Source organism: Leptodactylus fuscus, chromosome 2 (assembly GCF_031893055.1).
Source record: "Leptodactylus fuscus isolate aLepFus1 chromosome 2, aLepFus1.hap2, whole genome shotgun sequence".
NCBI lineage: Eukaryota > Metazoa > Chordata > Amphibia > Anura > Leptodactylidae > Leptodactylus > Leptodactylus fuscus.
In genome coordinates this window covers 108,377,185-108,404,441 of record NC_134266.1, presented here as the reverse complement: position 1 = coordinate 108,404,441, position 27,257 = coordinate 108,377,185, and the positions used below count along the sequence as shown (strand labels likewise).

General features: G+C 42.2%; 1 protein-coding gene across 1 annotated transcript in view; it reads right to left on the bottom strand.

Moving 5' to 3' along the window:
• Positions 1-27,257, bottom strand: part of ACACA (acetyl-CoA carboxylase alpha) — a 290,659-nt gene that overhangs the window by 12,041 nt on the left and 251,361 nt on the right. The window contains exons 52-53 of the mRNA XM_075264375.1: positions 17,366-17,520; positions 17,107-17,277 (exon numbers count right to left, since the gene is read on the bottom strand). Of these exons, the coding sequence (XP_075120476.1) occupies positions 17,107-17,277; positions 17,366-17,520 (326 nt within the window). The remainder of the gene's footprint in view (positions 1-17,106; positions 17,278-17,365; positions 17,521-27,257) is intronic.

Here is a 27,257-nt window from a genome sequence, read left to right as displayed (position 1 = left end):
TACAGCTTCTGCTTTATCCTCAGTAAAAAAAAAAAACAAAAAAAAAACAAAACATACAGATCATTTTGGCTGGACATACGCCATCTTCCTGAGAAGCAGAAGATAAGTCCAGCATGGGCAGCAGCCTTTTTTTTGCACCCAACAATTTCAGGCTAAATGTATACAAATGCCTGTATGGTAGGGTCTTTGGGAAAAGGACAAACATGACCCAGCAAATTTGCTATAATGTATGCAGAGCCTATTGTTTTTGTACTAGACAGCTGGAGACGGGTTTCTGATCCATGGATTTATTCATATATATGTAATTCGGAAATATTTTTTATTAATGTAAGGTTCTAAGTAAGATTCTGAATGTATTAAAAAGCAGTTAACTATGAAAACACATAGATCCCATAGACTATAATGGGGTCCGTGTGTTTTCCACGCGGTGTCTGCACGAATCATGCAGAGAGAAAAGTGCTACTTGAAGTACTTCTCTCTCCACATGATTCGTGCAGATACCGCGTGGAAAATACACAGACCCCATTATAGTCTATGAGGTCTGTGTGCTTTCATTGCTAATCGCTTTTTTAATGCATTAGGTATTCTGTGTGGCAGGTCCTCAAGTGGACTCCCCAAACGGAATACCGAACACAGATGTGAACCAGGCCTAATACTTATATTTAGTATTTCTGTTTTAAAGAACCTATTTGAAGAGGTATTCCAGTATATTCACACTTAATTGTTGTAAAATGTCATAAAATATTTGTTGTTAGGAATAAAAATATATTAACTGGCCAAACCACACTGCTCAGTAGTATCCTGTACTACACAAATAAGAGACTCATCTTCAGAAACTAGGCAAGAATTTTAAAAGCAGCAACAGGCAATGCACGGGGATGGGGGGCTCTGGAGTAAAAACAGATAAAAAGGTCATAAAGATATGGATTTCATGTTTGCTGACTACAAAGTTGATGGCAATAATATGAAGTAGTCAAGCAATACCAACTTCCATAGACTTCAAGTTTTTCATACTGCTAAGAAGTGTAAAAGAAAGTGCAAATAATCTTCCATACAAAAATATAAATGAAAAAACACTGAAGAAAGCTCTGCTATCCCTTGCAAAGTATATTCATTTTATTAATACCAGAGGACTCCACTGTTTATAACCGCTAGCAAATCCACCTCAACTAAGAAAATGTTTGTGCCAAGATCTGAAAGTGATGCTTTACCATTCATACAGTAAAATCCCATAGTGAGCTGCTATGATTAACTACATCATAAACCTATTGTAATGCAGAAAAGTGCAGCCTGGGGAGCTTTGCATACATTATCCTATGTGATATAAAACAGGACACAAGACTGCTATAAAAGAAGAGAATGTGCTTTACTTAACACTGAATTTGAGTGCAAAATATTCTGTTTATTATGTGAATATATTTGAGTGTGTAATCTTTAATATAAATAAGGATGCCCAAGATATTGATCTATTCCAACAAGCAGGATAGATGTTTACTGAATGTAGATGTAGAAAATGGTAAGGCAAACATAAACTGGAATTCTAGCCTCTAGTGTAACACTCCGCGAGATTCATTGGTGCCATCAAAGTCCAATTGCTAATTGTGAAAGTAAAATGAGGAGAAATTACCGTTGTGGATATGGAAATCACAGCTTGTCAATTATACCTACAGAAACGCTGGTGGTTTCCCTGTGGGTATAACTGAAGCAGAATGTCCACAGAGGAAACCCACAATATGTTGCCGCTGCGTTTTTTGCCGGAGTACTTTTTTGCTGCAGGACACTACATAGGGCCTACTAGTGTCTCGCTGGCAGAGCCGACTGCGCAGACGTTGGAGCTTAAAGGGATTCTACCACTAAATAGCTATTCTTTCTGGTTTAGACGTCGGAATAGCCTTTAGAAAGGCTATTCATCTCTTACCTTTAGACGTGGTTTCTGTGGTGCCGTTTCTTAGAAAGCTCGGTTTTTACCGGTAGGCTAATGAGTTCTCTTGCAGCAATGGGGGTGGGCTCCAGCGCTCAAACAGCGATGGGGGCGTCCCCACTGCTACCCGAGAACTCTCTCCAGCAACGCCTCCTTTTTCAGCTGCATCCTCCCCTTTTTTATCATCTTCCTTCTGCGTCAGCTCTGCTAGCGAGACACTAGTAGAGCCGACTGCACATGCCGGCCGGCGGCCATATTTTCGAGGCCGCAATTGCGCACACGCGGAATACATTCCTCGAAGTCTTCGCCGAACAGAGTGTACTGTGCATGCTCAGTAAGGTCTGTACAGATCGTCCGAAGCCTGGATGACTTCACTCGCGCGTTGGAGGTCTGTACAGACCTTATTGAGCATGCACAGTACGCTCTGTTCAGCAAAGACTTCGAGGAGCGTACTGTGCATGCGCGCAATTGCGGCCTCGAAAATATGGCCGCTGGCCAGCATGCACAGTCGGCTCTACTAGTGTCTCGCTGGCAGAGCCGACTGCGCAGGTGTTGGAGCTGACGCAGAAGGAAGACGACAGAGAAGGGAGGATGCAGCTGAAGAAGGAGGCGTCACTGGAGAGTTCTCGGGCGGCCCACCCCCATTGCTGCGAGAGAACTCATTAGCATACCGGTAAAAAACGGGATTTCTAAGGAATGGCACCGCAGAGACCACGTCTAAAGGTAAGAGACGAATAGCAAGGCTATTCTGACATTTAAAGAAAAAAAAAATAGCTATTTAGTGGTAGAATCCCTTTAAAGCAGCAATGAGTTCTAGTCAGGTTTTGCTCCACTTGGAGCAAAAACTCAGGAAGGAAGAATGACTTGTTGAGAAGATGATATATAGAACTTAGAGCAGGTGCCCTGTCAGTTGTCCCTGAATTGTCCTTATCATAGCTATAGGGATTACACTGTATTTGTTACCATACTGATAAAGGCTTCATGTACACTATTGAGTATTACAGCCTTGTACAACATATCTGCGTATGAGCCGTAATATGGAATCCATAGCATGCTTGCTTTTTTACTATCCATACCTCTAAAGGAGTGATTTTCAGATTTTTATGACAATGGATCTTATGGATGATGAAAGAATGTAGACAACCACGCAAAGGTTGTCTATCCCTACTATAAAACATGCACACTTTCTCCTTTTTTTATTCCTATCCTCTCTTCCATTCTGCTTTTGTAATGTACTTTAAAGATTTCCCAATTGTAATATCGCCAAGCCTGGAGAGGACCGTGCCTTTCACCACTATGTTATTGCATTGTTTAACCCCCCTACAGTTCTGAATGAGCCCCACTTAAGTGCATTACATTTCCCTCTCAAGCTGGACACATTCAGGGACTCTAACTTTATCCTCCTCTAACTCCAGAGTTGCAGGGGCTAGAGCCATGATCTTGGTCTTATTTTACAGCCCGGAATCATATTTGTAGCCCCTATAGATTTAGAAATATCACTGGTTAAAGAGGAGGTGCATATAATCACACTTTCACTTTATTAAGGGTCGGTTCACATTAGAGTATGTATTCCGTCCGGTTAGAGTACGCATGGAGACCCCCCCGGACGGAATAGTCTATGGGGTCCGTGTGCTTTAACTACACAGCGCTTGCAATTGCGATTGTAATCCAAACACTAATGTGAAGCAGGGGTAAGTGTGCAGGAGAACTAATGTAGCTGAGGAGAGATGGAGAGAAGGATTTAATTATTCTCTTGTCTCTGTGTCTTCAGATAACTTCAGGGGAGGGAATACTATAGCCTTTTGTTCATGATATCACCCCCTCCCCCCATTATCAATCAGAAGTACACTTGCCATTTAACCTCTTATATGCTGTGGTCAATGCTGACCACAGCACCTAAGTCGGTTTACAGAAAAACAGTAAAAATAGACTATTTACCACCTTCTTAATGAAAAATAAATAAATAAATAAAAATACCCAAAACACACAATTGACATCACCACATCCATAAGAAACCCCTAAAGCAAAATAAGTAAATTATAAACACCATGAAGCTTAAAATACAGATACCAGAATAAAGGTTTTTTGATCCTTTCACTTCTCGAAACAAAAAGTAATAAAAAAACTAATCAAAGTCTTACATACCCACAAAATACAAGGTCTCTTAGGTTCCATTCACACGGAAGAAAATGGCACTTTATTTGGCGCAATAAAGTGCCATTTTCCTCCATGTGAATGGACCCTTAAAGCGACCTTGAAGCAAATTCAGAGAGGGATAAAATGTTTACTGGTTTAAGGCTAAAATGGGTTACAATGCACATAAGGCATGGAGTTATGCGTCAGTAATATTCAAAATCTGCAATAAAAAAGTGACAATTTTGGAACCATTTTTGCAATTTTAACGTAAATGTTAGGGGGTTAAAGGGATCCTATCATTCAGACGACATTTTTTCTAAGTACCACGTCGAAATAGCCTTAAGAAAGGCTATTCTTCTCTTACCTTTCGTTGTATTCTCCGTGCCACCGTTCGCCTACAATCCCATTTCTTGTCGGTATGTAAATTAGCTCTCTTGCAGCGCTGGAGGTGGGCCCCAGCGCTCAGACAGTACTGGGGGCATCCCCAATGCTGCGATAGAACTCTCTACAGCGCCGCCTCCTCTTCTTCAGCAGCATCATCTTCAGCCTCTTCTTCCTGCAGTGGCTTGTAACTTCTCGGGGCCTGTGGGGCCGTGTTTGCGTGGATTTCCTCGATTTCCTCCCATTCTACAAAGACATACTTATAGGGGAAAAAAGGTACATTGTGATCCCTATATGGGTGTTAGGATTGTGCAGCAGGTGTGGCCATAACATCAAAGTCGCAACCTGTTCCGCTGCGCAGTCCAGCAGTCATAGGGTTAATTCCCTTTGTAGTAGCCCAGCGTGGTCGACTGTCTGGGGTGTCGACCAATGTATGCTCGGTGTGGGCAGCTGGGCTGTTTACTTGGGACCACCACTTGCCTATTTAAGGGGGCTGGTCTGGACGCCCGGCGCTGTAAGATCAAATCCCAAAACCTAACTGGGGTGTGTGTGTGTGTGTGTGCACACATGTGTGTGTGCACGCATGCGTGCGTGCATGGGTTGCAGCCTAAATAATCTTAGTTGGCCCTAGCTTTACTTTACTTTGGTAGAGTTGGAAGGGACCTCAAGGGCCATCGGGTCCAACCCCCTGCGAGTGCAGGTTTTCCTAAATCATCCCAGCTATATGTTTATCCAGATTCCGCTTGAAGATTTCCATTGATGGAGCGCCCACCACCTCCTAGTAAATGCCCTGAGATAGCTATGCCATTGTTAGTTGGGCAGCATGCTGCCTTGTGTGTTGTGTTGTGAATAATCTCAGTTGACCTTAGCTAGTTTACCCCTAAGTCAGTAATCACTGATAGTTGGTTTAGCAGTAAGCTGCCTTGTGGGTTGGGTGGAACTGTAGCACTCTGTGCTTAGTTGGTCTCTTTTCTAGTCCAGGAGTTCTGGCTAGACAGTGTAGTTTGTTGTAGCAGCTGCTCTGATCTGCACAGGTTTGCTCTGTGATTTAAACAAGAGCACACCCAGTTAGTTTAGTTTTCTGGCAGTAAGGCTAACTGCCAGACATGCTGTGGACATTTTCCATACAATAAAATTGAGATGTTGTGGATTTTAAAAGGCTGGACTTTCACGTTCATTTTTTCAATGCAGTTTCTGATGCCAAAACCAGGTGTAGATCTTGAAATGTGAGAACTTATAATGAATAAAGATAAGCGAACAGCATACTTATAGGGGAAAAAAGGTACATTGTGATCCCTATATGGGTGTTAGGATTGTGCAGCAGGTGTGGCCATAACATCAAAGTCGCAACCTGTTCCGCTGCGCAGTCCAGCAGTCATAGGGTTAATTCCCTTTGTAGTAGCCCAGCGTGGTCGACTGTCTGGGGTGTCGACCAATGTATGCTCGGTGTGGGCAGCTGGGCTGTTTACTTGGGACCACCACTTGCCTATTTAAGGGGGCTGGTCTGGACGCCCGGCGCTGTAAGATCAAATCCCAAAACCTAACTGGGGTGTGTGTGTGTGTGTGTGCACACATGTGTGTGTGCACGCATGCGTGCGTGCATGGGTTGCAGCCTAAATAATCTTAGTTGGCCCTAGCTTTACTTTACTTTGGTAGAGTTGGAAGGGACCTCAAGGGCCATCGGGTCCAACCCCCTGCGAGTGCAGGTTTTCCTAAATCATCCCAGCTATATGTTTATCCAGATTCCGCTTGAAGATTTCCATTGATGGAGCGCCCACCACCTCCTAGTAAATGCCCTGAGATAGCTATGCCATTGTTAGTTGGGCAGCATGCTGCCTTGTGTGTTGTGTTGTGAATAATCTCAGTTGACCTTAGCTAGTTTACCCCTAAGTCAGTAATCACTGATAGTTGGTTTAGCAGTAAGCTGCCTTGTGGGTTGGGTGGAACTGTAGCACTCTGTGCTTAGTTGGTCTCTTTTCTAGTCCAGGAGTTCTGGCTAGACAGTGTAGTTTGTTGTAGCAGCTGCTCTGATCTGCACAGGTTTGCTCTGTGATTTAAACAAGAGCACACCCAGTTAGTTTAGTTTTCTGGCAGTAAGGCTAACTGCCAGACATGCTGTGGACATTTTCCATACAATAAAATTGAGATGTTGTGGATTTTAAAAGGCTGGACTTTCACGTTCATTTTTTCAATGCAGTTTCTGATGCCAAAACCAGGTGTAGATCTTGAAATGTGAGAACTTATAATGAATAAAGATAAGCGAACAGCATTCGATCGAGTACATGTTCGATTGAATATCAGGCTGTTCGAGATGTTCGATTCCATTCGAACACCAGGTGGCAAACTCACTAAAAATTCGATTCCCCTCCCACCTTCCCTGGCGCTTTTTTTGCACCAATAACTACTCAGGGGAGGTGGGACAGGAACTACGACAACGTAGGCATTGAAAAAAAATCGAATTTATACGAACAGTGGATTTAATATCCGGTTCATATGAGACTGTGAACTATGTGATTGTGAGACAGGGATAGATGTACTGGCAGGGTTAGCTAGGGATTACCTTTATTTAGGTGGGAATGTTACTCACACAGCTCTTTGGGGTTCTATCTGGTTGGGATCCCTGTCAGCTTTCCGATAGGAAGGCATTGACCAGCGTTGATTGGCCGAATGCCCATACAGAGTACAGCAGTCGGCCAATTCACGCTGGTTCTGCCGGAGGCTCGTCTGTGAGGAGGTGGAGTCTAAGATCGGACCAGAATGGAGACTGCTGTGGATTGATTTTAGACTCCACCTCCTCCGGCAGAACCAGCGTTGATTGGCCGAATGCTGCCAACCAACGCTGGTCAATGCATTCCTATGCTGAGATGTAGCAGTGCTGGCCTTGCGCTCAGCTCAGTTAAACTGGAGATGCTACCGAGCTGAGCGCACGGCCAGCACTGCTACAACGGAGATGTGAACCCTGCTGCACACTCAGCTCTTCTGCATCAGAGATGCGCTGAACCCTGCTGCACACTCAGCTTTGCTTCATCTCCGGTCTGAGACTGGCTGGCACACTCAGCATGTTTCTGCCTTCTGGTTCTGACTTCCAAAGTGTGACAAAGTTCTCATAGAGTCCACAATTTTTTTTGTAAAGGTGAGCCCCCTAGCTCATACTCAGCCATGCCCTCCTGCCACGGTGAACCCTTCTTAGGTTCCTTAGGTGAAGGATGAACTACTTCATCCTCATCTGGGAAAGCTGGGGAATGAATGGCTTCATTTCTGTTTGGGAAAGCTGAATACCTGCAGGCCTCTGATGTCTATCCAGTCACAACTCTGCTCTCTTATGTCTGATTGATTTCTGATAGTGGCAGAGAGTTATTAATATAAACATATTACAAATAAACCTGGCTTGGCCTGTATTACTCCAAATGGCATTCTGCCAGACTGGGTTAAAAAACGGTAGGGAATCTGATCCTGTGAACACAGGAAGGAAATGTCTCACCCCTGACCAGTCCCATACATTACATCTATACACATACAGAACAATATAATTAATTGAGGATCCATTCAAGTGGAGTTCTTTCATCATGTAACTCCTATGCCAAACCCCAATACCACCCCAAGACCCATCACTGTGCCAGAAATAAATGTTTCTAGCCCTGACATTTAATATGCGGCCTAAGAAATCTGAACTGAGGGCATTCTGGTCTACCAACTCAATTTATCACATGTTAATATTTTCTGCTGTGATGGAATGGTCATGTTATGAAATGTTAATGAGATTTTTACACTTTAATAATAACACCCTTTCTCCAATTGACAACTGAAGAAAGTAAACACTGGCTACAAAAAACTAAGGACCACTTCAACAAAATGAGGTATACACCCCTCATAAAAATATAGCCATAGAGCAAAGTATTAATACTGGAGCTGAGCAGCTGCCACTGGGTCTCCACTGTATTATACCGGAGTCCATTAACCCTACATTTGCCTCAGCCAAATGCAACCAAGGTATCTTCTTACTGGCAGGGCCTTGGACCTGTTATGATGGTGTTGATTGCTGACCCATGAAATGAGATTCAGGGAAGGCAATCCATTGCTATAACTACTTTAGGCCTCCAGGTTTGTCATTTGTATAGGTCAGCCAGTAATAGACCTCTGTGGATTTAGCAATATGCTGCAATGAGTTAGCACTGCAGTCTATTGCTTGTGATCACACTCCATGGGGTTCTAGACCCCTTCAAGGTCCAAGGGGTTCAAGATTTCAAAATAAGAAAAAAAAATCATATTTTTTAATGTTTTTTTGTTTCCTTTTTTTCTAGAATAGATTAAAAAAAAAACAAAAGTAAAAAAACCCATACACATTAGGTATTCCTATGTCAGAAAATACCTGTACTACAAACTTAGATAAATAATTTTTCCATATGGTGAATAAGGTACATTATGTATTCTCTGTCTCAAAGACTGAATAAGTGATAAATGTTTAGATGGACCAAGCCTCTTAAGTGGACTCCACTATGGCATTATATTTGAAGACTACTATTGAACCACTAATAATGAGATAATGTTGGCTATGATGGTAGAGAAATTATTATTAAATAACAAGGCCATGGTCTGTCTGAAATAATTGCTACTAAGGTGGGTTAAAACAAGGCAATAATTTTAATATGAAATGCAGATATGATTACACTTATTTCCTTCCTATCTTACACAAAATAACAAAAGACCACTAGCTGTTGCCTTGGAGAACTGCAGCTTGGGTGTTTTACTGTACTTGAGGGGGTTTGCTCCAGTTATTCCTCCTAAACCCCAGAAAGCATACTGATAAGATGACACTTCTGAGTCCTTAAATGGGACTGTGTGAGTTTGGATAGTGAATGGGGCAGTGAATTTTTACTTAAATAACTAATCCAGGACATTTTTGCAGAGTTATGACTGGCAGTATCTATTGAATTTTCTTCAGCATAGGGACTCCCCTTCCATTTTGGCATACCTCTGGCATTATTCCCATGAAATTAGGTTACAAGCCCCAAAGCAGGAAAAAAAATTATGAGTAACAATGAATGGCGTAGAGCCTGAACACTGAATAAAACAATTGAAAATAAATGCTATATAAGAATACAAGAATACATTAAGTGAATACTTCTGTTCCAATAACCAAGTAGGCAGCCTAAAAACAACTGTGTATTTATAAAGTTCTTAATTTATCCCTAGAATGGACATTGCCACAACACATCTGGAGAACAAAAACTAATAAATATTATGACCCATAATTCCTCTGTTGAATTACATTTTCAAATGAAGACTCAGACAGAAAACACTGACCACATGCCTGTTATTAGCTTCAGCTACATGACATCTTTACAGGAATTACAGTAATACATGTTATACACAAATATGCTATTATTTGGAATACATTTTTTCAGAAACTATTACTGCAATTCACTGACCATTACTGACAATTGTGAATATGGGAATGAAAGAGATAAATACTACATTAAAAAAACAAGCACATCTTTCCTTATCAGTCTAGGTACAGGCTACGCACTAATACTGAAATATCACAATTTAAAATACATCTTATGTAAAAGCTGTTAGAATGAACAGATTGCAAAAGAAGAAAAAAATTGTAAAATATCTGGATAGAAATTACACTTTCTGTAAAATCCTGCACAAAGCAAGATTTAACCAGGAATCCCAAAGCTTTTAGTTTGGGTGAATATTTAATACTGTTATTAATCATTTTTAATCCGTTTGCTTTTAATTAAGAAACAGCATGATGCTTTCCTATCAACATATGCCAGGGAGCAGATTAATTGTAGCTTAAGATAACTTGCCTTGATTGGTGTAATGTATTAGCTAACAAGGCACAAGCTCCTAAACACATGCAAGCATTGCCTGTAAATGCTCAGGCGCTCCCCCAGCAGCCTTGCCCCCACACCCCCATCCCAACCTTTTCAGCCACATCTTAAATTGTACAAAATGCCTAGTAGCTACTCTGAATGGCCATTATGAAATGTTGATGGGGTTTGCCTACAATGAACATTTCCAAGACAACAAACATAAGAAGAGAAAAATGACCATTGTGAATCTTGTCAAAAGGAAATATAAATATACATTTTAATTCCAAAACTAGTAAAAGAAATAAATTATTATATGCTAGCTGTATGTTTTATATACTATTAATAGTTGCTACATACACAGCGATTCACAACATACACATAATATGAAGCTGCCTCGCTTTCAGCTTATTATGTCAGATCATAGGTGTGATGTTGTTATAAGTATGTTCTGTATGTTCTGTTCTGCTTACTTATTCTGCTTTGTCTGCCTAGCAACAGTGAGGTAGTAATGGAGGAGGAGCTGAGCTTAGGGGGAGGAGTTGTTAGATAGGGAGCCATGTTTTACTATAGTTGCTGCAATGCAGCCCCCTAAAACTTGTCTATCTCAAATTCAGTCCGTGGCCTGGATAAAAGGGGTCTTCCTAAGTTTAAAACCAACCCAACCTTCTCTGTTTCCAATGACATGCTAAGAAAGTTAAAAAAAAATTAAATAAAATAGAACAAAAAAAAAAACTTTCTAAAGCAAAAATCATTTAGACTTTTCTATATAAGAAAATCTGCAATTTACATTCATCCCACAAGGGAACATTAATTTACATGTAACAGGAGTTATCCCATGAGATTGTTGAGGATGGTAGTGGGATCTGTGACATCCCAACTACTTTTTTTGCAATCTATTTGGGTTCCACCAGTGGGATCACCAACAATCATGCATTTAACTTTGCTGTTGAAAGGTGATAAATGTTTTTCATAGGATGACCACTTTAATGTTTATAGTAAACAGAAGAAAAACGTATCTCAACTGTTTGCCAGTCTGCAAGATTGTCTCCATTATGATGATACATACAGTCAATTAGAAATCTCACAGAGATTACAAAGTTTATATATGTGTATGTATATATATATATATATATATATATATATATATTAGGTGTATTTTGCGGCCACCTACTGCCAGGTACTCCATATCAGCGACCTCAGTAGACATTAGACGTCGTGAGAGAGCAGAATGGGGTGCTCTGCGGAACTCACGGACTTCGAACGTGGTCAGGTGATTGGGTGCCACACATCACACAGGTCAATGACAAACGACGCCTCGCTTGGTGTAAGGAGCGTAAACATTGGACGACTGAACAGTGGAAAAACGTGTGGAGTGACGAATCACGGTACACAACGTGGCGATCCGATGGCAGGGTGTGGGTATGGCAAATGCCTGGTGAACGTCAGCGTGTGTAGTGCGAACAGTAAAATTCAGAGGCAGTGGTGTTATGGTGTGGTCGTATTTTTCATGGAGGGGGCTTGCACCCCATGTTGTTTTGCGTGGCACTATCACAGCACAGGCCTACATTGATGTTTTAAACACCTTCTTGCTTCCCACTGTTGAAGAGCAATTCGGGGATGGCGATTGCATCTTTCAACACGATTGACACGCCGATTTCGTGCCAGGCCTCACCGACCTACATCGATACCTCTCCTCAGTGCAGCACTCCGTGAAGAATGGGCTGCCATTCCCCAAGAAACCTTCCAGCACCTGATTGAACGTATGCCTGCAAAAGTGGAAGCTGTTATCAAGGCTCAGGGTGGGCCAACACCATATTGAATTCCAGCATTACCAATGGAGAGCGCCACGAACTTGTAAGTCATTTTCAGCCAGGTGTCTGGATACTTTTGATCACATAGTGTATATGTAGACAAATCTGTGGTTAGTGCTCCAGGATGCACTTCTACACTTATACTTTTTAAAAGCATTCTTAAAGGAGTTGTCAGGGATAAATGGAAATCCGTAAACTAATCTAAACACCCTCCTACTTTCTAAATAACATAATTGATCAAAAATGTATATTTAAAGGGGCTCTATCAGCAAAATCATGCTGATAGAGCCCCACATATGCGTGCATAGCCTTTAAAAAGGCTATTCAGGCACCGTAAATGTTATATTAACCCCTTAGCGACCCTTGACGTAACTGTACGTCATGGGTCGCATGGGGATGTATGGAGCGAGCTCACACGCTGAGCTCGCTCCATACACGGCAGATGCCGGCTGTATCATACAGCCAGGACCTGCCAATAACAGCAGCGGTCGGTGCCCGAGCCGATCGCTGCTGTTAACCCTTTACACACTGCGGTCAAACGCGACCGCAGCGTGTAAACAGCGCAGGCGGCATGGGCGCCGCCATGTTTCCCCGATCGCCGCCCTCCTGAACGTCACATGAGGGCGGTGATCGGTTGCTATGACAGCCGGAAGCCTATTGAAGGCTTCCAGGCTTGTCTCTGCACTAGATCTATTAGACGATGCCAGAGGCATCGTCTAATAGAAGTGCTGCGATTTTGCTATTCACTGCAATACTGTAGTATTGCAGTGAATAGTATGGGCGATCAGACCCCCTAGGTTTCAAGGTACCTAAGGGGTCTGATCATAAATGTAACAGAAGAAAAAAAAAAGTTTTTAAAAGTATTAAAAAAATAAAAAAAATATAAAAGTTCAAATCACCCCCCTTTCCGTAGATTAGCTATAAAAGTAATTAAAGAACATTAAACATAAACATATTAGGTATCCCCGCGCTCCAAAATGCCCGAACTATTAGAATATTAAAACATTTATCCCGTACTGCGAACAACGTAGCGGCAAAAAAAATAAAAACAGCCAAAAAGCGTTTTTTTCAACACTTTGCCTCTTATAAAAAATTGAATAAAAAGTGATCAAACCATCAGATCTTTCCCCAAATGGTATCAATAGAAACGTCATCTTGTCCCGCATAAAAAGACACCACAACCAGCTCCATACATGGAAATATGAAAAAGTTACAGGTGTTAGAACATGATGACACAAATTTTTTTTTCTATTTTGCAAAGTTTATCATTTTTTTAAAAGTATCAAAACATTTCAAATACTATATAAATTTGGTATCACCGCGTTCGTACTGACACGTAGAACACAGGTAACATGTCATTTGTACCAAACAGTGAACGCTGTAAAAATTAAACCCATAAGAAAATGGCGCAAATGCATTTTTTCTCCAATTGCACCTCATTCTGAATTTTTTTCCAGCTTCCCAGTACATTGCACAGCATATTGAATGGTGCCATTACAAAGTACAATTTGTCCCGCAAACAATAAGCCATCATGTGACTCTGTGAACTGAAAAATGAAAAAGTTATGGCTCTTGAAATGTGAGGAGGGAAAAACCAAAATGCGAAACCAAAAAATGGCCTGGTCCTTAAGGGGTTAAACTACCCCCCCCCCCCCCCCCCGGTTTGAAAATAATAACTTAAAAAAGAATGTTCTCTACTTACGGAACGTGCACCCTGGGCGGGCATTCTGGGTGTGTCTTCATCTTCTTCCCCGCCTCTTCTTCCTCTGACGTCTTCGGGTCCCGTCCTCCTCCGGCGCTTGCTCGCGGACACTGATAAAAAAAATAGCCCGGACGCATGCGCAGTAGCCGTAGTAGAAGCCGCATGCTACTGCGCATGCGCCCGGGCTATTTTTTTTTTATCAGTGTCCGCGAGCAAGCGCCGGAGGAGGACGGGACCCGAAGACGTCAGAGGAAGAAGAGGCGGGGAAGAAGAAGACGGCGCACCCTGAATGCCCGCCCAGGGTGCACGTTCCGTAAGTAGAGAACATTCTTTTTTAAGTTATTATTTTAAAACGGCGGGGTAGTTTAATTTAACTTTTACAGTGCCTGAATAGCCTTTTTAAAGGCTATGCACGCATATGTGGGGCTCTATCAGCATGATTTTGCTGATAGAGCCCCTTTAACCATATGACTGCCCCAGGGACATTTGCTAGTTATCCATGACGATCTGTTTCCCTGTTTCTGGAAATGGAACGCCACTACTACTCCTTCCCCATCCACTTCATCATACTACATCATACTATCTTCTTCCTTCCAGGATTATTTCTGCAGGACGGCTCCTCCTCATTCTGTAACATCTGCCCATGCTTTAGATTCAGCGCTGCTCTAATAATCCACCTCAATTGCACAGGAGTGGGAGCCGCATCAGAGACTTGCACAGTAGAGTATCGTCAGCTAGAGAGCAGTGCTGGGTCTACAGCAGTCAGAAAAGAAGGATGGGTATCCTGCAGGAGGATGACTGGAAGATAGAGGGGTAAGTATAGAATGGGGTCGGGGGCTGAGTAGGTATGGAAGGGCTAGTATTTTTGAGTGGGATAGCTAGAGAGACAGGGATGGTGTGTATGTGAGGGAGAGAAAGAAGAGGGGAGGAGAGGAAAGGGGGGGGGGAGAGGTGAGAGGTAGCAAGCATGGAAGTTACATTACAGGAAGTTGAACCAAGTAAACAAATGCAGACGATACCAGAAGCTCTCAGAGACACCCAGAAATCACTCAAAACACTGGTAAAGGTATATGGGTGCATTTACTAACCCATTAATAGCAACAGTCCTTTTTTAAAGAGAACTTTTTTTTGGGGGGGGGGGCATGGTCTGTTATATTTTGAAAGTTCCTTCTTTTCTGGACTGAATTAGTACACACATTCATTAAAAGAATACTTTTGTGCATCCTATTAAATGTGAAAGTTTGTAAGTTTGTATGTTTTGTTCCTCAATCACGTAAAAACGGCTGAACGGATTTGAATGAAATTTGGCACACAGATAGATTGTAACCTCAAATAAAATATAGGCTATGTTTTATCCCGGTAAATGACATGGCTTCAGGACTGTTATGAATTTAGGTTCATATATTATATTAAACAGCTCTTAGCAGCAGCCTTATCTCAGCCAGAGCTGTTATCTCTCAGTGTAAACACATGCTAACCCACAGTGTGTAGACACCTTTGCATATTATCTGATCTGGTCCAGTCCTGACAAACATGGGCAAACACCTAATCCAAATTGGCAGTTTGCCAATTTTTAAAATGCCTGGAAAAAGAGAATCTATTTTGTGCAAACAATGAGAGCTATGAAGGAGCCAGAAGTCACAGAGTTCTTCTCAAGCGGCGCTCAGGGGGATTATCGACACCATCAACATGCTCATTATATGACTTCCCCGCGAGGTGCTGAGATGCCGCAACAATTCCAGGCACAGTGCATGAACCAAGTTGAGCGGCAGGCCAGATTGAGAGCTGCTGAAACGCCGGAGCATGCGGATCATCAACGCCAACAACACGCTCATTATATGGCGTCCCAGTGAGCTGCTGAGATGCCAGAACAATCATGGGCACAGCGCCAGGAATGAGTTCAGCGGCAGGCCAGCTTGACAGCTACCAAAACACTGGAGCAGGCAGATCATCAACACCAGCAACACGCTCATTATATGATGTTCCAGCGAGGTGCTGAGATGCTGGAACAATCCCAGGCACAATGCAAGAAACAAGTTCAGCAGCAGGCCAGCTTGAGAGCTGCCGAAACGCCGGAGCATGCAATTCATCAATGCCAAGAACACGCTCATTAATATCGTAAAGACAAGAGAAGAAACCACACCGAGCGGATCGTCGTGTATTAAATTTCAATAATGGGCTAATTTTGGTTGGGACAAATGCCCCCTCATCTGAAGAGGTTGTGTAATAACACAACACTCAAGAAGCTTGTATCACCCTATGTTTAAGGGTCCAAGGCAGCTGCTGTAGGCATCACTCAGACGTATAGATGCAGAAGAAGAGTGGACCAGCCCCCTTAAAGGATTCGGCCAAGAAAGAAACAGCGCTCGCCCGGTAAAGATGATGGATACTCCTTTACTGACACACAACGCATTTCTGACTAAAAAGCCCTCTCTCAAGTGTATACATTTCCATGCAGTTGGTTGGGTTTGAGTCTGTCCTCCACACAGTGCAGTGTGTATAGTAGCTGAACAGGCTCGGTATGACAAGGCAGCTTAGTTGTGTTCGGAACGCAGCTTAGTTGTGTTCGGAACACAACTATAAAGGCAGATCGTCGACGCCAACAACCCCGCACAAGAAGTCACGGGCAGAGGCTAGTCCTAAAATAAATTGAGAAAACCCGTTGTACTGTATGCTGCAGACTGGGGCACTATTCCTGTCTTCCTGTAGCACTTTACGCTAGGTTCACACCTGCATTTGGGTTTCCCTAAGTGGAAGAACTGAAGAACGAAAACCCACTCTGCTTAAAAAGCGGTTCCCTGAGGAAACCCAAACAATGCAAAAAAATGCGCATTTGTTAAGTGGGTTCAGGGTACGGACAACTCGAATGTAGATCAGGCACGGGTGTGAACCTATCCTTACAGATAATTTAGATGTACGTTTGATTATGACTGTGTAGCAATGTGACACAAAATGCCCTTAAAGGGGCTCTATCAGCTATTCAGGCACCGCTAAAGTTATATTAAACTACCCCCCCCCCCCCCCCCCGTTTTAATATAAAACCCTAAAAACGAATATGTTAATCTATCGTGCACGGTGGGCGGGCATTCAGGGTCCGACGTCATCTTCAGCCACGCCTCCTCTTCCAGCGATGTCCTTCGGATCCGTCTTCCTCCGGCGCTCGCAAACTGCCATTGATAAAAAAAATGGCGCAGGTGCATGGGCAGTAGCAGATTAACACATTCTTTTTTTGGGTTTTATTTTAAAACGGGGGATGGGGTAGTTTAACTTTAGCCCCTTTAATTCATTTGTAATTTAACAATGCAAAAGAAAATATGTATTTCACTTGCTTACCTTGACAGTTCCTTCTACTTCAACAAACCATCGCCTTAACATAGCTTGAATCTGCCCATCAGTTAGTTCAGGATTTGCAGCGTGGATCTTCTTCTTTGCTACATCTTCCAAAAGCAGCCTCCGTAACCTCCAGTAAAAGAATGTTCTTGAGGTTTTCCATTCAAGAACATCCTGTATTAAATGAGCCAACAACAATAATTATCAAGAAAAGAGGAAAATATTAAGACTTACAAATGAAAATTATGAAGGCAATACTTACAGTTATAACTCCCTTTTCCTGCATTCTACCTGGGGTATCATGTAGATCAGCAAACTGTACCGCCACTTGGTGGTAAATAGGGATCAGAAATTCTTCTCTTTCCTTAAGCTTGTTTTCCAAGTCTTTGCAGTCAGCAGGACTAAGCTCTGGAGTTCCTGAGGTGATCAAATATATCCATAAATAAAAGCAGCAGGAGGCGTTCCACTCCAGTTTTCAGAACAGAGTTATACTTTGGTGACTGAACAGTAAAAGGTACATCCAGCTTTAATTCAGTATAAATACAAGAATCCTTTTCCTGCTACATCTATGTATTCTGTTCCAAAAACTGTTGGGATAAGCACTGTTTGTGTTTTCTTATGATGCTGGAAACATAAAAGTTACAAAAACGTAGCCAAGTTTGATGGCCAGGCATATAATACTACAATGGGGAATAAAAAATAAAAAGAGGAACAGATATGTACACAATTTAACTATATTCATTTGGTGTTTCTTTTTGGAATAGTGAAGAAATTAAGAGATCTCATCATGTGTATATGGAATGTCAGCTGCTTTGGCACAAAGACCCATCAAGCTCTATCCAAATCTGTACCTGCTTAGTCAAATTTTGCTGGTTAACCAGAAACCTGTTAAATACTAACTAGATATGCATAACTGTGAAACAAAACAAGTATTGAACTTGCTACATATGGACATATAGAGGTAGGGGGGACAAGACATCTGACTTGTCTATGTATAATATGGATGGCCATTCATTTCAAAACCTACCATGTAACAATAAAGGTTCCCTGGAGAGGCTAAGGCTAGGTTCACACATACGCTTCATCTATATGTTCAGGGTTTCCGTTCTCAAATCAGCTTAAAAATGTGGAGAGCAAGTAGGACTTTTCTCTCCACACTTTTCAGGCGGAAACGCAGCAAACCCCACTATAGTCTATAGGGTGCGCAAGTTTACACGGGTAACTGCTTTTTAAAGTAGATTAGGTTTCCGTTTGGGGGTTCCGAACGCAGGTGTCTGAACCTAGCATTATAAAATAAGGATTCCAGTGAACAGTTTTGTTGTCCCCCCATCCCCATGTGAAATGAGGTCAGACTATGACAAAGGAAACACTATGTATGAATCAGATGAGAAGGGGGGAGATGGGCACTTCAGAGGGAAGCACTGCTTTAAATAAATCAGTACCAATACACTACACTGAAGCTCATTTTACATAGGTGGCACAATGAAAAACACAGGAGTACTTCTTTAAAGGACCTTTCATGGGTTTGGGCACAGGCAGTTCTATATACTACTGGAAAGCCAACAGTGTGCTGAATTCAGCGCACTGTCGGCTTTCACGATCTGTGCTCCCTTTGTTACCGTAGCTCTTTACAGTCAGAAGGGCGTTCCTGACAGTCTGTTAGGAACGTCCTTCTTCACAACAGCGCCAATAGCGCTGTACTGTGAGAGCGGGGAGGAACGCCCCCTCCCCTTCTGATAATACTCGTCTATGGACGAGCACTGTGAGCAGAGGGAGGGGACATTCCTCCCCGCTCACACTGTACAGTGATATAGGTGCTGCTGGGCAGAAGGATGTTATTGACAGAGTGTCAGAAATGCCCTTCTGACTGTGAAGAGCTACGGTACCGGGACTGATAGCTCTTCACCCAGGGTACAGATCGGGAAAGCCGACAGTGCGCTGAATTCAGCGCACTGTCGGCTTTCCAGCAGTATATAGAGCTGTCTGTGCCCCAAACCATGAAAGGACCTCTTTAACTTTCCTAATTTTTGGGACTAACACCTGCAAAACAGTGTTTTCACTGTTCAACACGTGGTTGGCATTAGACACGTTAGTAAGCTCTGGTTTTCTGCCCAGTATTTCTGATGCTTTAATGTGACTAAATAAAAGGTATTTGAGCAGACTTGCTAATTTTCTCTAATACTTTAACTCTAAACTTAGACCAGGTATTTTATAAATGTTACAGTTGTATCACAGTGGTTGGTGCTAGATGATCTAAAGATACAAACTGTCTTATTCTATATCACCTATTAGATGGATTAGTTTTTTTTGTATCTCAGAGAATGTGTTAAACACATATAATAAATATAGTGCAAGGCATGTGTACAGGTTTTATTTTTTTTTGCCAATAACATTGAAGCAAGAATTCTGTTTATTTCCAAAGATTAGTAAATGACTTCATGCAAATGAAGGACTCAGAACATTATAGCCATCCCAAGACTGGGCCCCATATTGCAAAAATGCAGCATTTTGTGGCAAAAAAAATGCTGAGCTTTGCAGAGTCTGCAAAGTGGATGGGACTCAAGTACATATATATATATATATATATATATATATATATATATATATATATATATGTACTTGAGTACATATATATATAGTGAGAAGGTGAAAGGCAAAGTGCTGGAGTCCCACTATAGTGCTGGAGTCCCCAGATTCCTGAGTTATGTGTGGTCCAGTGCAGGTCTGGAATAGTTTTCAGTCCCAGGTGTGGGTCCTGAGTTAAGGTTGTATTTTGTTTTTGCTCATTTGTGCCTGAAGTGAAGGTTTATTTATTTTCCTGTTTTTTCCCGTGTGCTGCATATTTTGGGTCCCTGTCTTGACTGTTTGGGTCCACAACACTGCTTCTACCGAGCTACCTTCCCCACATATGGTGGAGGATGCGGGCATTCCAAGAGTTGAAGTCAATCCTCTGTAAATAGCTGGTTTTGGTCACACCTGACTTTAATAAAGAGTTTGTGGTTCAAACTGACGCCTCTGATGTAGGGTTAGGCGCAGTACTGTCCCAAATGGTGGGTGGCGAAGAGCACCCAGGTTCTACCTCAGTAGAAAGCTTACACCACCTGAAAGAAATTACAGTATTGTGGAGAGGGAGTGCTTAGCCATTAAGTGGGCCCTGGAATCCCAAAGGTACTACCTCCTGGGCCAACACTTTATGCTGGTCACTGATCACTCCCCTCTAACATGTATGTGCCACGCTAAGGAGAGAAACGCCAGAGTCACCAGGCAGTTATCCGGTGTCTGGGCTATCATTCAATTACACATATAGAGGGGAATAGGCCGAGGTTACTCTAGCTACATATGTTACTGACAGCAAAAGTGAACGGGTCTTAGGGAGCATTCACACGGTGTTACGTGCCGCGAGATTTGGCACGTAGACGCCGCGTGACCCTTTGCGTGCCGTACACGCTCCCATTGAGTTCAATGGGAGCGGGGAGCGTATGCGCCGCGCTAGTTTGCGGCCGTGAATAAATGCACGGCCGCAAACTAGCGCGGCGCATACGCTCCCCGCTCCCATTGAACTCAATGGGAGCGTGTACGGCACGCAAAGGGTCACGCGGCGTCTACGTGCCAAATCTCGCGGCACGTAACACCGTGTGAATGCTCCCTTAACATTACCAAAGGCATAATCTATTCTGGACAGAGAGTGTCTATTGGTGGAATGATATGAAAACACTAGGCCATGGAAAACCTAAAGCGCCACAAATCCTGCCACCCCAATTCATGTATTACCCAAGCCATAGTGGTGTGGCGTGAGGACAGTTGAATATCTGGTTCCATGGTGAACTGATTTAAGGAGGTATCCGTGACTTTAATAAAGTCTCCTAAACATAATACATTTGCATTGGGAAATCAGGCTGCAACTTGTGCAGAGGGCTGAAGCATAGAGAGATCCAACGCTACGGGCAGGTAAAGACCCAAAATAACATAGATTGCTGAGTCAATACAGGCTCAGGACATCATTTTAAAGGATGCCATGACTGAGGGGGCATTCACATTTGTGCCCTTGTGCGCCCTGTGTCATTCTGCCAGGTTTCCGTCCTAAGCCCCAGAGAAACTGGACAGGGGGCGACTTCCCAGTGGTCAGTTTTAAAACCCATAGATTTGAATGTATTTTAAAAGTGAACAGTTGGTGTCCACCTGCAGGCTCACCACAGAAAAACCGTTTTTTTGGCCAGACACAAAGTCCTGCATGTCTGACTTTTTGTCCAGCCATAAAAACGGTTTCCCCGAAGGAGCGGTAAATAAGAGTGTTGTTTATGTTCCCTCACCTCCCCTGGACCTCTGATGAGCATTATATTCTGGGGTCTGAAAAGACCTTAAAGTATAATGATAGCAGTGTTTGTGGGGTTCGCAGGCCTGCAGCTTTACTTATTGAGCCCTTCTCCTGCTCACAGCCTCCTCCGCAGAAGGGGGAAGCACAGGTGGCCGTGATCAGGAGTGGGGATCGGTAAGTAAATAGGACCTGTTACCTGCTGGGGTTACTCAAGCAGGTAATGGCCTAATACAAAAAAACCCCCCAAAAAACATCAGGGGTCTGATTGACATCAGGAGCCCATTGACATCAGAAGCCCATTGACTTCAGTGGTCAGCCAGCTCCTGAATCTTGACAGGAATGGGAGCCAAAGTGTCTTCCAATAGTTAGACATGATGTTACACGTCACGCACCTTGTCATGCAAAGTCTGGTGGTCCTGACGAAGTAGTCTGTCGTCAATTTTGACCTTTTCAATTTTACTTGTCAACGAGGAGGTACTGGCATGTATGACTTCTGCTAGTTGTTTGGTAACTTACTGGGGGTTGCATTTATGTTGGCTAGGTCAGTGTGCTATATGGGTTTTTCCTGGATAACACACTGACCCATTCACGTGTGCGGGCTATAAAACTCAGGACATGTTCTATTTCTGTCTGGTTTTTGCGGCCGTACTTCCGTAGCTCCTATTCATTGAATGAATGATTGGGGCTGTGGAAGGACAGGTGGTGCACTGATGGCATCTGTGTGTCACCCATGCACCGGCTGTGCCGTTCAATCACAGCCAGCGGCCAGCACATGGACGTGTGCAACTAGCCTTAGTTTTGGTGCCACATGTGCTATTTAATCTCTGTAATTTTATAAGGGAAGTCAGGCAGGGAAGCGTGCTTCAGAGTTCCAATCAGAGGCAACCAGTGTCAGAGCTCAGAATCACACCCCGACACCACCCTCCTGACAGTACAGAGACTATATAGCATATCATATTAAATGATACAAAGAGCTGGACATGATTGAGGTGGTGAAAGGTCCTCTTTGATGAAAACTTAAAAATAAGGGAAAAAGCTATAGAATACATTCCATTAGAAACGTCTGTACCAGTCAAAACTAAGACTGACAGGGAACAAGGGATCTTGGAGTGCAAATGGCAGAAAAACTAAGTGGCGAGTAACTGTTTTTCCTAACAGTTTTTCTTAAAACAAAACCAGCATATCTGAAGGAAAAAAAAATCCTAAAAACCCCCCTCAAATCTCCATCTATTGTGGGATGTATATGGGATGTATATATACCCCTGGTATATATATCACATATATGCACATACATGATAAATAAACAACATTTGTAAATATCCAATTATTAGAACTCTCATTAAACCAACTGTAAATTCTATTTTGAAGCAAACTGCCATTTTTATATGGTCTACTGTACACATAATACCTTGATAAATAAAGCAAATAAATTCAAACATGATCAGTATATAAAAAATAAAAAAAATCTCCCACTGACTTTCATAAAGATAATCTCCTAGGGTAATAGAGTATGAGGGGTTAAAGAAGGCAGTGAACCCCTGGTTAATGATAGAAATTCAGCAGGCAGCATATGATAAATGGAGCTCTCCCCATTTCTGCTGAAGTCAGCATGAACCGTGACCCCCACGGCTTGTTTGTGGCAAATGGAGTGCGTGAAATATCAAGGGGCAGTGATCCAGAAGAAGACCAACTTTGACAAATTTTAAATTGGCCAGAAAGAAAAATCTGAAAAAATGCATTACCCTGTATTCTACAATCTTTCCTCCATTCAACTGTACTGAATAAGTAGCTGAACAATATGAGAAAACAAATGAATTGGTAAGCAATTTTGGATAGCCTACAGAAGATGTTTATATATGGCACAAGGCTCGTTTAATTCTCTCTTCAGTCATTCATAAACATATGCGTTCATGAAAATTGTTCTAAATATTCCCATTGCTTGAAAGCTAATTTTGATAAGGAAGAAGACAGAATCAAACAGTGAACCTCAAGAGGACTATACAGGTAGGCAAGAAAACAGTGATAGATTAGGAAGTCAAAAATAAAAAAAATAGGCATAAGGACAGTGATATGTTAATAAGGGTGAACACATGTCATGTACCACATGCGTTTGAAGCCCCTCGGTGGCCAATGGCCACAACTTATTGTGGTCATCAAAGTGTGGACTTTGGCCTCTGTGACCCTTCGTTCACATCTGTGTTTGGTATTCCGTTCAGGCAGTCCGCATGGAGACCCCCCTCCCCCTGAACGGAATACCAAACGCAATTGCAAGCGCTGTGCTGTAAAAGCACACGGATCCCCATAGACTATAATTGGGTCCGTGTGTTTGCCGCCAGATCTCTGCACATGATTCGTGCAGGCAGCGCTCTGCAAGCACACGGACCCCATTATAGTCTATGGGGTCTGAGTGCTTTTACTGCACAGCGCTTGCAATTGCGTCTGGTATTCTGTTCAGGGGGTCCCCATGCGGACTCCCCCGAACAGATTACCAAACACAGATATTAACGAAGGGTGAGGTTGCAAGGTCTCAGACGTGCCACAGATGTAGCCAATGCCAAATCATTTGTGCGACTAAACTAACACATGATGTGTCTATTGCTCCAAATTATAGATTAGTTAAAAATAGACCATGATTTCCTAGGGCAGTTTCAGCTGTTGAAGATAAGTTCCTAGAATTGCTAATATTTGATTAAAATTAAAGGGAGTCTGTCAGCAGGAAATCAGTATCAAAATAATGACAGTATACTCTAAGCATTTCTACACTTTCAAAAGATGCCTTTCTTATTCTGTATTGAAGCACCATTTTAATGAAAATCAGCATTTTTTTTTAATACAAATTAGCTGAAAAGTGCTTTGGGGGCATTTGATCCCCTGCTCTAGATAACCGCCCCTAATTGCAGACAAATTATGAGTTTCACTTGGGCAATGGGTGACAGAACTGTGCGGGAATTAGGTACGATTATCTAGAGCGGACAGTGAAGTCCTTGCAGGAGAAGACACAACCCTAAAACATGTTTCAGCTAATTTGCATATGTTTATAATGCAGCGCTGCAATGCAGAATAAGGATAGGCTTCTTTGTAAAGTGTAGAAGCAGCCCTACAAGGAAGTGTCATTAGTTTCACACTGATTTTCCTGCTGACAGACTTCCTTTACAAAGTCCCGCGACTTAGTCTGTGTGTTGTTGACATCGATGATCCGCCTATATTCAGCAAATTGCTGTCATCGATGATTTGTCTGCTCCGGCATTTCGGCAGCTCTCAAGGTGTCCTGCTGCTGAACTTGTTTCTCGTACCGTGCCTGTGATTGTTCTGGCATCTACGCAGCTCGCTGTGATGCCATATAATGAGTGTGTTGTTGGCATCAAAGATCTCCTTGAGCTCCGCTTCAGGAGAAGTCTGTTGACTTCTGGCTACCTTCATAGCTCTTGTTGTTTTACAATTTTGCATCAAATTAGATTTTCTTTTTCCCAGCATGTTTAAATGTGCAAACTGCCAATTTGGATTAAAAGTGTTTTCCCATCCAGTTTGTCAGCACTGCCTGGAGCAGATCAGATAATATGCAAATGCATGTACACACGGGACTGAAGGATAACTGTGTGTTTACATAGAGAGAACAGACCTGGCTTTATCAGCTTGCTGCGAAGAGCAGTTTAATATAGCATGTGAACATAAATTCATAACAGTCATGAAGCCATGTCATTTACCGGGATAAAAGTAGCCTATGTTTTAATTGAGTTTACAAACTATGTGCCAAATTTCACTCACATCTGTTCAGCTGTTTTTGTGTGATTGAGTAACAAACATACAAACATACAAACTTTCACATTTATAATATTAGTAGGATAGAATTTAACTATAGGCAGGTTTACTTCGACAATAGATGTGTCAAATTTATCACAGTGACTTATGTGTATGGTTAATTTGGTGCATCTTTAGTTGTATGAATTTTGGACACCTCTTCATTGGCTTATGTCAATCAAGTTTTTAAGCCAAAATATTACGATAATATGGTGCATCTGAAGCCACTTTCTTTCAGCTCAGTTACGTCAACTTCTTGTTAAACCAAACCCATGAATGACAAGGTTAAACGAGAATAATGGCACATTTTGATTATTAAGGAGATGTGTGACTCCATGATTTCTGTTTTCATTAATTATGTACCTATTCCCCCAAAATATATTATTCTTCTCACAAGAGGAAAATCTTCTGTCACTAGCTAATGATGGGGTTAAGGGGATATTGTCACTCCTTGGGGAGAGACCACCATATACAGTCCTATGAAAAAGTTTGGGCACCCCTATTAATCTTAATCATTTTTTGTTCTAAATATTTTGGTGTTTGCAACAGCCATTTCAGTTTGATATATCTAATAACTGATGGACACAGTAATATTTCAGGATTGAAATGAGGTTTATTGTACTAACAGAAAATGTGCAATATGCATTAAACCAAAATTTGACCGGTGCAAAAGTATGGGCACCTGAACAGAAAAGTGACATTAATATTTAGTAGATCCTCCTTTTGCAAAGATAACAGCCTCTAGTCGCTTCCTGTAGCTTTTAATCAGTTCCTGGATCCTGGATAAAGGTATTTTGGACAAACAATTCAAGTTCAGTTAAGTTAGATGGTCGCCGAGCATGGACAGCCCGCTTCAAATCATCCCACAGATGTTCAATGATATTCAGGTCTGGGGACTGGGATGGCCATTCCAGAACATTGTAATTGTTCCTCTGCATGAATGCCTGAGGATTTGGAGCGGTGTTTTGGATCATTGTCTTGCTGAAATATCCATCCCCGGCGTAACTTCAACTTCGTCACTGATTCTTGAACATTATTCTCAAGAATCTGCTGATACTGAGTGGAATCCATGCGACTCTCAACTTTAACAAGATTCCCGATGCCGCCATTGGCCACACAGCCCCAAAGCATGATGGAACCTCCACCAAATTTTACAGTGGGTAGCATGTGTTTTTCTTGGAATGCTGTTTCTTTTTGGACGCCATGCATAACGCCTTTTTTTTATAACCAAACAACTCAATTTTTGTTTCCAAAATGAAGCTGCCTTGTCCAAATGTGCTTTTTCATACCTCAGGCAACTCTATTTGTGGCGTACGTGCAGAAACGGCTTCTTTCTTATCACTCTCCCATACAGCTTCTATTTGTGCAAAGTGCGCTGTATAGTTGACCGATGCACAGTGACACCATCTGCAGCAAGATGATGCTGCAGCTCTTTGAAGGTGGTCTGTGGATTGTCCTTGACTGTTCTCACCATTCTTCTTCTCTGCCTTTCTGATATTTTTCTTGGCCTGCCACTTCTGGGCTTAACAAGAACTGTCCCTGTGGTCTTCCATTTCCTTACTATGTTCCTCACAGTGGAAACTGACAGGTTAAATCTCTGAGACAACTTTTTGTATCCTTCCCCTGAACAACTATGTTGAACAATCTTTGTTTTCAGATCATTTGAGAGTTGTTTTGAGTAGCCCATGATGCCACTCTTCAGAGGAGATTCAAATAGGAGATCAACTTGCAATTGGCCACCTTAAATACCTTTTCTTATGATTGGATACATCTGGCTATGAAGTTCAAAGCTCACTGAGGTTACAAAACCAATTTTGTGCTTCAGTAAGTCAGTAAAAAGTAGTTAGGGGAATTCAAATCAATAAAATGATAAGGGTGCCCATACTTTTGCACCGGTCAAATTTTGGTTTAATGCATATTGCACATTTTCTGTTAGTACAATAAACCTCATTTCAATCCTGAAATATTACTGTGTCCATCAGTTATTAGATATATCAAACTGAAATGGCTGTTGCAAACACCAAAATATTTAGAACAAAAA